The sequence below is a fragment of the Somniosus microcephalus genome, unplaced genomic scaffold, assembly GCF_052327205.1.
Source record: "Somniosus microcephalus isolate GS21.2 unplaced genomic scaffold, FLI_Smic_1.0 unresolved_chr8, whole genome shotgun sequence".
Classification (NCBI taxonomy): Eukaryota; Metazoa; Chordata; class Chondrichthyes; order Squaliformes; family Somniosidae; genus Somniosus; species Somniosus microcephalus.
In genome coordinates this window covers 7685258-7698413 of record NW_028225186.1, presented here as the reverse complement: position 1 = coordinate 7698413, position 13156 = coordinate 7685258, and the positions used below count along the sequence as shown (strand labels likewise).

At 44.3% G+C, this 13156-nt stretch overlaps 1 protein-coding gene across 1 annotated transcript; it reads left to right on the top strand.

Annotated features, from left to right (window-relative positions):
* The first annotated feature begins 3351 nt into the window (after positions 1 to 3351).
* Positions 3352 to 11435, top strand: LOC147085354 (putative G protein-coupled receptor 139). The gene is made up of 3 exons (XM_085979139.1): positions 3352 to 3421; positions 5484 to 5821; positions 11382 to 11435. The coding sequence occupies exons 1-3, from the start codon at positions 3352 to 3354 to the stop codon at positions 11433 to 11435; spliced, it is 462 nt and encodes a 153-aa protein (XP_085835265.1).
* The last annotated feature ends 1721 nt before the right edge of the window (positions 11436 to 13156 follow it).

Genomic DNA, 13156 nt, shown 5'->3' with positions numbered 1-13156 from the left:
TGGCAATACAAAGCTAGGTTGGAAAGTAAGTTGTGAGGAGGATGCAATGAGGCTGAAAAGGCGCATAGACAGTGTAAATGAATGGGCAAGTGTATGGCAGTAGGAATATAATGTGGAGCAATGTGAAGTTGTCCACTTTGGTAGGAAAACTAGAAATGCAGCATATTTTTAAATGGGGAGTTTTTAACAAATATTGCTATTCAGAGAACTGTGTTTCCTTATGCACGAATCCCAAAAAATTAACATGCAGGTACAACAAGCAATTAGGAAAGAAATGTTCTGTTAGCATTTATTGCAAAATGTCACGTCTATTTGCAACAACAGTTTCTTGACTGGTCCCCTTGAAGGACAAGACAAACAATGCTGTTTATTTGGAATGTGTAATTAGATCCTGCCTGCATAAGTAATCATGTAGTTGCAAATTGTAATACGACCCATTCATTCTGACAGCCAGGCTCCAGACAGAGCTCAGAGAGAAAAGACAGGGCTCACGCTCACGTGTTAGGACCTTCTAACACAACCGAAAAATATTCCTACCCTCCGCAACAAGTTCCTGAACTTCTACCTCTGCCCAACCTCTTAACCTTTCCCTTCGAGGTCCTAACCCCGCCCCCCTGATATCCTGACCTCCCCACCATGCCCAAATTCTGGACAATTCCCGCGGCTTCCTGACCTTCTCCCACAACAAGTACCTGACCGTCCACACTGAGATAAATGCTGCATTGTGTGTGGCTCAAATATTGTGAATAATTTATTGGTTATAAAGTGAATAGTGACAGTGTCCTGACTTCCGGATTTCTACCAGTCCATTGAGTTTAATTGTTGCACATTGCCGGGCTTTCTGAGATATCAGCCAGGTCTGGCGGGGGAGAGGGAAAATGTGTTGCGGGTGCAAAGGTGTTGGGATTGGAAGAATGTGCTCCGTCTTACAATCTGGATCACGTTCTCGCTCTCAGCCCCCTTTAGACCTGGTTCACGTTCTTTCCCCATCCCCACTGTGTTCTCTGTGCTCCTAAATCCCCCCCGATTTCCTGACATTCTCTCCTCCCGATTTGCTGACCTCCTCTCCCAACGCCGAGCTCCATTCCTCTGCCCTCCGATCCGCTGTCTTTCGTTTTGATCGTCTCTCTCCCCAAAAGATCGCCTCTCATCCACCTCCCTTCGATCTCCTCTCTTTTCCCCTCGGATCTTCTCTCTCTCTAAACGGTTCTTGCTCTCTCTAATCTCCTATCGCACGCTCTAATCTCCTCTCCCTCTCTGCAATCTTTCACCTCTCTGCTCTCTCCTCTGTCTCTCTAATCTCTTTCTGTCGAACTTCGTTTCTAGCTCCATCGCCTGTCTTTCGCCCTGCTCTCTCTCTGATCTCATCTCTCTCCGATGTCCACTCTCATCCCCTTCTCCCTATCGCTGATGTCGTCTCCCTGCCCACTCTAATTTCCTCTCTCTCGCCAATCTCCACTCTCTCCCCATCCTCTCTCCACTCTCACCGATCTCCTCTCTCTCCAATCCCCTCTCTCTCCGATCTGATTTTCCTACTCCTCTCACTTCGATCTTGTCTCCATCCCCCCTCTGATCTCCGCTCTTGCTCCCATCTCCTCTCTCTCTCCCCCTCCGATCTCCTCTCTCCCATTGCTCTCTCGCCGATCTCTCCACCCCACCTCCGATCTCTTCTCTCTCTGATCATCTCTCTCTCCCCTCCGATCTCCTTTCTCTCTATGATCTCAAATCCATCACCCCTACGTTCTCCACGTTCGCTCCTATTTCCTTCGCTCCTCTCCAATCTCCTCTCTCTGTCTGTCCTATCTATTCTCTCTCACCGATCTTCGCTCTCTCCGATCTCCTCTCTCTCACTTCCGATCTTGTCTCTATGTATGATCTCAAAGCCATCACCCCTATGATCTCCACGTTGTCTCCAATTTCCTTTCTCTCTCCTGCAATCTCCTCTCTCGTCTCTCTCTCCAAACTTTTCTCTCTCGGATCTCCTATCCCTCCGATCTCTCTCCCATGACCCCTCTGATCTCCCGTCTTTCTGATCCTTTTACCCCCCGATCACCTCGCTCTCTCCAATTTCCTCTCTCCTCTCCGATCTCATTTCCCCATCCTCTCTTTTTCCCCCCTCCGATTCCCTCTCTTACTCTCCTTCGATCCTCTCCCTCACATTTCAATCTTCATACTTCCGCCCCCCCAAACCTTGCCGCCAATGGATCCACTGACATTCTACGCACAGAGCCGAGGAAAGCGTGGCCTACGTGCAGGCAACAACTGGGCACTGCTCATGCACGGCTCAGGTATACAGTGAGCATGCGCGGATAGTCACAAAGTTTTTCATGCATAAAATCACAGCGATTACAAAAACCATTGTAGTATAAGATAAAGAAGACTTGCTGCATTTATATTGGGGCCTGGTGAAACAATGCCTAAGTATTGTGTACAGGTTTGGTCTCCTTACCGAAGGAAGGATTGTTTGCCTTAGAGGGAGCGCAAAGAAGATTCACCAGAATTATTCATGGGATGGGGGATTGTCTTTTGAGGAGATGCTGAGGAGCCTAGGCATGCAATCGCTAGAATTTAGAAGAATGAGAGGTGATCTCATTGAAATATAGAAAATTCATTTAGGCTTGACAGCGTAGCTGCTCACTGGAAGATTCCTCTGGCTGTGGACTCTAGAAGTAGGGCATCAGCTTCACAGAATACGGGTCGTCCATTTAGAACTGAGATGATGAGAAATTTCTTCACTCAAAGGATGGTGAATTATTGCAATTTTCTAACCCAACGATCCTTTACGTGCCCATAGTCAGAGCTCAGTCTTTGCGTAAATTCACAACAGAGATTGAAAAGGTTTTTGGATCTTCAGGGATTCAAGGGATATGGGGTTAATGCGGGAAGTTGAAATTGAGTTGGAACTTCAGCTATGAGCTTATTGATTGGTGGAGCAGGCTGGAAATTCCTAATGGCCTACTGTTGCTCTAATTTATTTTGTTCTTATGTTCTTAAATGAGACTCTTCATCCACTTCAACATCCGCACTGTTCACACAGATCAACACCAGGGTCATAGCAAAAGGATTTGCAATTTATCTTTGGATGACGTTTCAATGAAATCTAAAATTATTTTGTTTTGTCTATCCTAAAATAAAAATATCTTATTAGACACAAATCCTTGGAGTAAAAGTGCTTCATTAAATCTGTTTGTTCGGTGGAATGTACCTAATGTCACTGATCACGCTCCCTAGATGACTTTCTCCATGGAGGTTGCTTTATGGTATATCAAAGGGCTCCTCTGAATCAGCCTTTACGTTCACAAGTCAGAGCTCTGTACCTGATAGAAAAGAGTTTGGTTCTTCACGCAAGAAATGGACTACCCAGTAATTTTCCAGATAGACCTCATTTACTACCCGGTTCTTGCAGCCCTTGGTGTTCCTGGTAAGACAGTAAAACGAGACGGTAAAAGCTTAATATTAATATGTGACTGTTCAGGGTATCCGTTCCCTGTTTGTTGTTACCAGTTAATTAGTTGATTGTCCTGTTTTCTTAATGCGATGTCTTAATCGAAATGATAATATTTTTTTCAATTTTCTCCACAGACAATGTTGAAACAATGGTCCCCTTGACTGTTTTCAGCAGAAACTCTTCCCAAGAGTTGATACTGACATCCGATCAGACATGAATTATAAACTCGTTTAATATCCGGATGTAGTTAAATGTGTGTCACGTGTAACGTGGGGATTTTAAGAATGATTGCTTTATAACATTATTTCCTGTTTACAATGGGTTACAATGTAGAAGTCTCTCTTGTTCTCCTGGCCGTCAGTTCAGCTCCGACTGTGTTTGTGGCTGCTTTAAATGGAAGCAAGAATCCAGTGATTTCTGTTAACAGCATGCGATCCAACCCACCAGATTTAATTTACCACCGAAATTTTTATTGTCAGCAAATTTGCATACATTAGACGCGGTCCCCCCATAAAAGTCATTGATATAGATTGTAAATAGCTGTGGCCCAAGCACTGATCCTTGTGCTACCGCTCTAGTTACAGCCTGCCATCCCGAATATAACACATTTATTCCTACTCTATCATTTCTGGCCCTTAACCAAGACTCAATCAATGTGACAATATTACCCCTAATCCCACAAACCCTAATTGTGTGCGGCACCTGATGGAATGTTTTTTTTTAAAAATTCAAATATATTACATATAGTGATTCCCCCTTACCTTCCCTGCCATTTACACCCTCAAAAAACCTAACAGATTTGTCAAACACGACCTCCCTTTCAAAATTCCGCATTGACTCTGCCCAATCATATGATGATGTTCTAAATGCCCTGTTACTACCTTCTTAATAACAGATTCTGCCATTTTCCTGATTTGAAACTATCACTTTGAAGGAAAAGCACGATTTGATTGAACTAAATGGATAACTTATTGTTGTAAATCATCAGGTGTCATTGCAACTAATGGTCTCCTGCAGCTGTGCGGTTCATGGAACTTGAAATGTGATGGAGAGCTCACTGTACAGGCCATAACCCAACAATGGGAGAAAGCGCACGCTATGCTGTACAGACAATAACCCACAATTGTGAGAGAGCGCACTCCATGCTGTACAGAAAATAACCCATCATTGTGGGAGAGGGCACTCCATGCTGTACAGGCCATAACCCTACATTGTGAGACACTGATCACCATGCTGACGCAGCATAATCCAACATTGTGGGAGAGTGATCTCCATGCTGTACAGACCATAACCCTACATTGTGAGACACTGATCACCATGCTGACGCAGCATAATCCAACAGTGTGAGGGAGTGATCTCCATGCTGTACAGTCCATAACCCAGCATTGTGGGAGAGCGATCTCCATGCTGTACAGACCATTACCTTACATTGTGAGAGACTGATCACCATGCTGACGCAGCATAATCCAACAGTGTGAGGGAGTGAGCTCCATGCTGTACAGTCCATAAGCCAACATTGTGGGAGAGCGATCTCCATGCTGTTCAGACTATAACCCAACAAAGTGGGACAGTGATCTCCATGCTGTACAGACAATAACCCAACAGTGTGAGAGAGTGATCTCCATGCTGTACAAATCATAACCAAACAATGTGAGAGAGCGATCACTATTCTGTACAGACCGTAACCCAAAAGTGCAGATCTGATTCGCAGTTATATTAATTCGAAGGCAATGGTGCAAGTTAAATGGGCCCCTGTGTTGTTCGTCACCCACTTTCTCCAGAAATATCGCAGTAATATTTTGCCTCACCACCACTGTCGGTAGCTGAGTTCAACCACGTTTTCATTCCCCCCTTACCTTTAGTTGCAATATTTGCCACAGATTTTCCTGCCCGCCAATACACAGCTTTTTAAATTAACATTTATATTTAATTCGAAACTAGAAAACTGACATTTCAACAGTTTCATAATGGAGTTGAGATGGTTATTTTACAAAACAAAATATTTGGCTAATTTAATGTTTGCTTTTTCTTACAGTGAACGTGGTTGCAATTGTGATCCTGTCCCGTGGAAAGTGCGGTCTCTCGAAGTGCATCACTCGTTATCTGTTGGCCATGGCAGCGGCGGATCTAATGGTGGTTATCATCGATGTGATATTACATCGGATTAATAGCATGTATTTGCCAATTAATTTCCTCTCTCTGAATCCGGTCTGCACTTTGACGTTTGTCGCCTACATTGTCGCTGTAGACTGTTCTGTTTGGTTTACTGTCGCCTTCACATTTGATCGCTTTGTAGCAATTTGCTGTCAGAAATTGCAATCAAAATATTGCACCGAGAAAACAGCGACCGTGGTTATCGCCACCGTGTTTGTGGTGAGTTGTGTGAGGAGTGTTCCATTTTACTATTCAGACGAACCTCTCATAATCATTGACAACGTGCCATGGTATTGTGTTCCGACAGCTGATTATTTGACTTCCCCCTTGTGGAAGGCATACGAGTTGATCGATAGCCTGATCACCCCTTTATTACCAATCTTTTTAATTATTTTGTTCAATGCTCTGACTGTCAGACATATTATAGCGGCAAATCGAGTCCGCAGTGCACTCCTGAGCAACAGCGACAATGTCAATGATGCTGAGATGAAGAATCGGAGAAAATCCATGATCTTGCTTTTATCTATTTCTGCCAATTTCATACTGTTGTGGATGACGTATGTTGTGCATTCGGTAAACTGGCCAGTGGTAAACTTTTATTACGATGACAAATATCTTAGTAATCCGAAATATATCACTCAGCAAGTTGGGTTTATGCTGCAACTGCTCTGTTCCTGCACAAACACTTGTATCTATGGACTGACACAGAGGAAATTCAGAGAGGAGCTGAAGAAAGGGGCGAAATATTTGTTTACACTAAATGGGAATTTATAAGAAAGAAATAACTTGCATTACTATCACGCCTTTCACCAGCTCAGGACGTCCCAAACCGCTTTACAGCCAATGAAGAACTTTTTGAAATGTTGTCACTGCTGTAATGTAGGTAACACGGCAACCAAAATGCGCACAGCAAGCTCCCACAAACAGCAATATGACAATGACCAGATAATCTTCTTTATAGTGATAAGGAATGAAGAACAAATATTGGCCAGGACAACGGAGTGGAGCCCCCTGCTCTTCTTCAGAATCGTGGCAGTGAAATCTTTGGCGACCAGCTGAGACCTGGCATCGGTTTAATGTCTCATCCAAAAGACGGCACCTCCGACAGTGCAGCACCACGGACTATCCAAGAGTGTCAGCCTAGAATTTTGTGCTCAAGCCTCTTGGAATGGGATTGTGAACCCACAACCTTCTGAGTCAAGAAACTGGAGCCGCGTTTACATCTTCACATCACACTGTGGGCAGGGGAAGTGAGATTTGGAGATGCATTATCTTCATCCATAGTTTGGATGATTATGTCTAATGGCCACAATATTAAATAGGACTTTAACGAACATCTCAACTTCTCTTCCTGGCCCCCATATTGGTTGATATTTAACACATGTCTCTCTTCTCAGCTTCTGCCCCCTTCTTTCAAAACCGGCACTCACCACTTCCTCAAAAATCCACGCTCAGTCCCTCTGTTGGTACAAACTGCAGCCCCATCTCCAAACACTCTTTTAACTCCTGAGCCCTTCAACATGTCACTGCCTCCCAACGGTGCGCATCCTTCCGACAATTCCTTAATTGAATCTCTTCTATCAGGATTCTATCCCTGCCCCGGTACTGAAACGTTCCTGACATACGTAAAAATTCATACACTCTATCAGTGTTACCGTGGTGCACAATCCCTCCTCGGCCTCCTTAGTCTCTCTGCAGCCTTCGAAACGATTGACCATACTCCTTCAATTAGTCTGCTCCGCTGTCCAGCTCAGGGCCACTGCCCTCGCTTGGTTCTACTCCTACCTGTCCAATAATAGCCTCACTCTTTCCCTTGGAGTCTCCAAGGGTCTGCCTTTGCCCGCTACCGCTTCTTTTTCATCTACATACTGCCCTTTTGAATACATTATCAGAACACATGTGTACTGCTTACACATGCAAGCTGACGACTCCAATCTCTCCCTCTCCACCCCCACTCTCAACCCTTACAATTTCGCTGTTATCAGATAGTTTGACCGACATCCAGTATTCCAGGTGTCGTAAATTCCTCCAGTTCATCATTGGGACGACTGAAGGCACCATGTTCAGCTCACAACACAATCTCTGTAAACTCGCCATGAATTTCAGTCCCCTCCCTAGCCTCTGTCTCAGTCTGCGCCATAATATTTGCAAACTTGGCTCCCAGTTCGATCCCAGGAAGAGCTTCAGAATTGCATACTGTCTCGATCACAAAGACTGCTCAATCCTGTAACATTATTTTCACTCATTCGCACCTCAGCCCACTTGCTGCTGAAGCGCTCATTCATACTCCTGTCTTCTCGGGACTCGATTATTCCAATGTGCTCCTGGTCGATCTCCTCATGTTACAACCTTCACAATCTTTAGCTCCGCTGAAACGCTGCTGCCCACTTCCTATCCCTGACAATTTTCCTGATCCAGCTATCATGTAATTGTTGAACAACATTAGGTCCTAGGCCTCTAAAACACAAATTTAAAGTTCTCAACCTTGTGTTTAGCTGCCTCCACATGCTGATCTCTTGCTATGTCAGTAATGCTTTCTAGCCCTAGTAAAAGCTACTTCCATTCAGAACTATATTTCCTCTCACACCCTTTTGTATCTTTCCTATAACTTTGTCCTACCATTGGCGTTGGTGCCTTCAACAATCTAGTGCTCTGCAAAGTCTTGCTTAAGCCCTTCCGCCTCTTTGCCTCCATCTCCTCCTCTAAAACCTTCATTCATGGCAATTTCTTAAACAAGATTTTCTTTGGCTGAGCAAGCATTTATTTCTGATTGTCCCTCTACGATTCCCTTTGAATCACAGAATCATAGAATCATAGAAGTTTATGGCACAGAAGGAGGCCATTCGGCACATCGTTGCGTCATGCCAAGCGAAAAAGAGCTATTCAGCCTAATCGCACTTTCCAGCTCTTGGTCCGTAGCCTTGTAGATTACAGCACTTCAATTGCAGTCGACGTAATTTTGTTTAAATGTGATGATTGTTTCTGCCTCCACCACCCTTTCAGGCAGTGACGATTAATAACGTCACTCAGAATTTTTTCCAATAACTTTCCCTCCACCGATTTTATGCTGACGAGCCTGTAATTATTCAACCTATCCCTTTCTCCCTTTTGAACAAAGTTAGAAAGTTTTAACCTCGCTTTTCCTCCCGCACCCGTAGCCAGAGAGTGTTGGAAAATTAAGGTCAGAGCCTCCGCTATTTCCTCGCTTGCTTCTCTGTTGTACATTTTTTCTGCCTGAAAGGCGCTATACAAATGAAATTTGGTGTTGCTGTGTTTCTCATTGCAGCACCTGTGCTCAAAAAAAAGGCAGGGGTTAATTAATCTACCTGTAGGCAACTCAAATTAACATAGTCAGTGAGCAAGCTCTAAAACATGAATACTCAGCAGGCAATACATGTCCTGATTACAGGAGACCATGTATAATGTATATCACAGGCGGAGTTGCTCAAATTAGACACCGTTCTTTGAAAAAATTAATGTCCCTTGTAAAAGAAAATACAGTTGATTTTTATGCATTTTGATTTGCAAATGCTTTTTGATATGGAGTGACAGCGGGTCACCAAGTCTGCTAATTTGAGAACGAAGTTGGTTCTTGAGAGGTAACATACAATATTATTTAATAGATAGTTCTCAGGCTGGAGGGACAGATATCACAGTAGTACACAGGGGTCACAGGGAGCTCACAGTGGGTCATAGTGATTAGTTTGGCACCAGTAATGTTCCTAAAACAACAATGAGCTGGAGTTTTGTATCTGCCAAATTTTCATCGTTTACACGAGAAAGAAATGGAACATTGCTAACAGTTAGCGCTCACTCAGTCCTTACACATGGAGTGTCGGGCTGGATTTTGAGGCTCGAGTCTTTGGAGTGGGGCTCAATGCCACGACCTACTGACTCAGTGATGAGACTGACACCAAGTGAGGCACGCCTGACAGCTGAGCAAGGTCTCCCGCTCCCCCCAGAGAGGGCAGTGGACATGGTGAACCTGAGCAGCAAGTCGATTTATGGTCTTAGGATCAGAGCATCCTCCAGCACAGAAGGAGGCCATTCGGCCCAACTTGCCGTTGCTGGCTCTTTGAAAAACACGTCACTAACTGTGAGTATACGATGTAAGCGTGTAAGAGACCGCAGGAGGGTATAGACATTTTGAATCAAACACTCACCTCGTGCGGTGGAGCAAACGGGCGGTGTCGGATCGGCTGACCGTTGTGCACAGCGCCTGATAATCAGTTCCTGTGAATTCACAGGTTTTGCGCCACCGCCCGAGACAAATTTCTAGGCCTTCAGGAGGATCCAGTCATTTTATGAGATCAGGCGGAGAGAAAAGAGAAAAACTGGATTTCAGCAAAATTTGAAAGGAATGGAGCAGCTAAGAAACTTGAGAAAGAAAGAAAAAAGAAATAAAGAAAGAAATAATTAAAGAAAGAAAACTTCCATTCCTCCAGCGCACTTCACATCTTCCAAAGCTGCCAGAACTCTTCACAGCCAAAGAATTGCATTTGAATTGCAGTCACTGTTGTTTTTGGAGCGAAATGTGAAGACCAATCCACGCACAACAAGGTCCCGCAAACATGATGTTATTGAACACAAACATGAACCACATTTCTTCTTGGTTAAATTCCACAACATTCACAGCGGAAGTTAATTTTCTTTAGGATTCTACTTGGCAGTTCCCACATTACAACATTGGCAGCAAAGCGCTTTGGGACGCCCTGAGGTTGTGAAAGGCGCTCTAGAAATGCAAGTCTTTCTTTCCTATAATTTCTTTCATTCTTTCTACCATAGAAATCGATATAAGTTAAAACACATAACCAGGGCATTGGGCCCAATCAATCGGTGCTGGCGTTCATGCCCACAAGAGCAACTGGTTGCGATCACATTTACTCACACTGTTCCGCTAACCCGTCAACCACCTGTCCATCATCCACCTATTGGTTTAATTTTGATTGTTGACGTGGTTCTGGCCTCAAGCACTAACCAGGAAGTGAATTTCACTGCCCCACAACTATCTGTTTAATGACGTTTCTGCAGCTCTCTATTCAGAATCGCTGACATTATATTATTGCATCCATAAACTCCCGCTCCTGTCCCCTGAACTACTGAACCAGTCTGCTTCTTTCTATCCGTCCCTTCATTTAATACTTTAAAATCTTCTGATCAGAACTGCCCTAATATGTTGTTTTAATGAAAACAGACCCATGTTATCCGTGCCTTCTGGTGTTCAAGAGAAGGAAGCACTGCCGGCAATCCACTTTCACCTTAAAGGGCCTTGGGCAGACAAACTAATCTTTAGAACTTGAACTTGCATCTCCCCAGGAGACAGTAAAAGAACAGTTAGTGAATCAGTTAGTCTTTGCTGTGACATGCGGCTTCCCATCAGACAAACCAATGTGGAAGCTGGGTCGAAAAGTATTGCACTGTACATAAAACCAGCTGATTAAACGGTCATCAGTTCATTTTTAGGCCTAGAATTTTGCCTCGGACGCTGGACATAAACGGGCGGTATCGGATCGCCCTTTATGTACAGTCCAGCCTATCCAATCTTTCCCCATAGCTAACATTCTCTAGTCCTGGCAACATCCTCGTAAATCTCATAGTCCTGAAAATGATTCCCTTCCAGCATTTATCCAATATCCTTTAAAGTATGCTATTGAACCTGCTTCCAATGCCCTTTCAGTCAATGCATTCAAGATCTAAACAACTCGCTGTGTAAAAATGTCCTTACCTCCCCTTCTGGTGCTTTAGTAAATTATCTTACATCTCTGTAATCTGGTTACAGAACCTTCTGGAAAGAGTTTCTCCATATCGCCTTCATGATTTTGAGCACCTCTAATAAATCTCTCCTTAACCCTCTCTGCCTTAAGGAGAACAACCCCAGCTTATGCAGTCTCTCCATATAACTGAAGTCCCCCATCCCTGGTACCATTCTAGTAAATCTCCTCTTCACCCTCTCCCAGCTCTTGGCCTCCTTCCTAAAGTGTGATACACAGAATTGGACACAATACGCCTGCTGCTGCCGAACCAGTGGTTACTTCTTCACTTCTGTACTCTATGCCTGTGTTGATGACGCCGAGGATCCCGTATGATTTTAAACAGCTTTATCAACTTGTCCTGTTAACTTCAATGACTTGTGTTGGAGAACCCCACGTCTCTCTGTTCCTTCAGGTCCTCGTAAATTGCCCCGTTTCCTTTACTTTTAGGCAGAAATTTACAGAGCATAGGGCCTACGCAGCTGAATGCACACTGGCCAAAGGTGGGGGGATGGAAATCAGGGATGTGCGAAAAGTCAGAATCATAAGAGCTTTAGAAGAGAAGAAATAGGAGCAGGAGTAGGCCAATCGGCCCCTCGAGCCTGCTCCGCCATTCAATAAGATCATGGCTGATCTGATCCTAACCGCCAATCTACTATCACTGAACCAGCTCCTGAATCTAACAGAATTAGACACACGAAATAGGAGCAGGATCAGGCTACATGGCCCCTGGGCCGGCTGCGCTACCCAGAGGGCCATCACCGATCCGAACCTAGACTCATGTCCAAATTCCTGCCCGTTCCCCATAAACCTTTATTCCCTTTACTTCTAGGAAACTGTCTATTTCTGTTTTAAATTTATGTAATGATGTAGCTTCTACAGCTTTTTGGGGCAGCATATTCCATGGAGCTACCACCCTCTGAGTGAAGTAGTTCCTCCTCATCTCAGTTTTGAAGAAGCAGCCCCTTATTCTAAGACTATGCCCTCCAGTTCTAGTTTCACCCATCAACCGGAGCATCCTCCCCGCATCCACCCGATCCAACCCCTTCACAATCTTATATGTTTCAATAAGATCGCCTCTCATTCTTCTGAACTCCAATGAGTAGAGTCCCAATCTTCTCAACCTCTCCTCATATGTCCATCCCCTCATCCCCGGGATTAACCGAGTGTACCTTCTTTGTCCTGACTCGAGATCAAGTATGACTTTTCTTAAGCTTGGACACCAAAACTGTATGCAGTATTCCAGGTGCGGTCTCACCAATACCTTGTACAACTGAAGCAATACCTCCCTATTTTTATATTCTATCCCCCTAGCAATGAAAGCCAACATTCCATTGGCCTTCTTAATCACTTGCTGCACCTGCATACTACCCTTTTGAGTTTCGTGCACCAGGACCCCCAGATCCCTTTGTACTTCAGTACTTTCCAGTTTCTTGCCATTAAGATAATAACTTGCACTGCGATTTTTCCTGCCAAAGTGCATAACCTCACACTTTCCAGTATTGTATTCCATCTGCCAAATCTCTGCCCACTTACTTAGCCTGTCTATGTCCCCTTGCAGGTTTTTTATGTCCTCCTCACTCACTACTTTCCCTCCCATCTTAGTATCATCTGCAAATTTTGATATGTTACACTGGGTCCCCTCCTCCACATCGTTGATATAGATTGTAAAGTGTTGGGGACCCAGCACTGACCCCTGTGGAACACCAGTAGTTACTGATTGCCAGTCCGAGAATGAACCATTTATCCCAACTCTCTGCTTTCTGTTAGATAGCCAATCCTCTATCCATGCCAGAATATTACC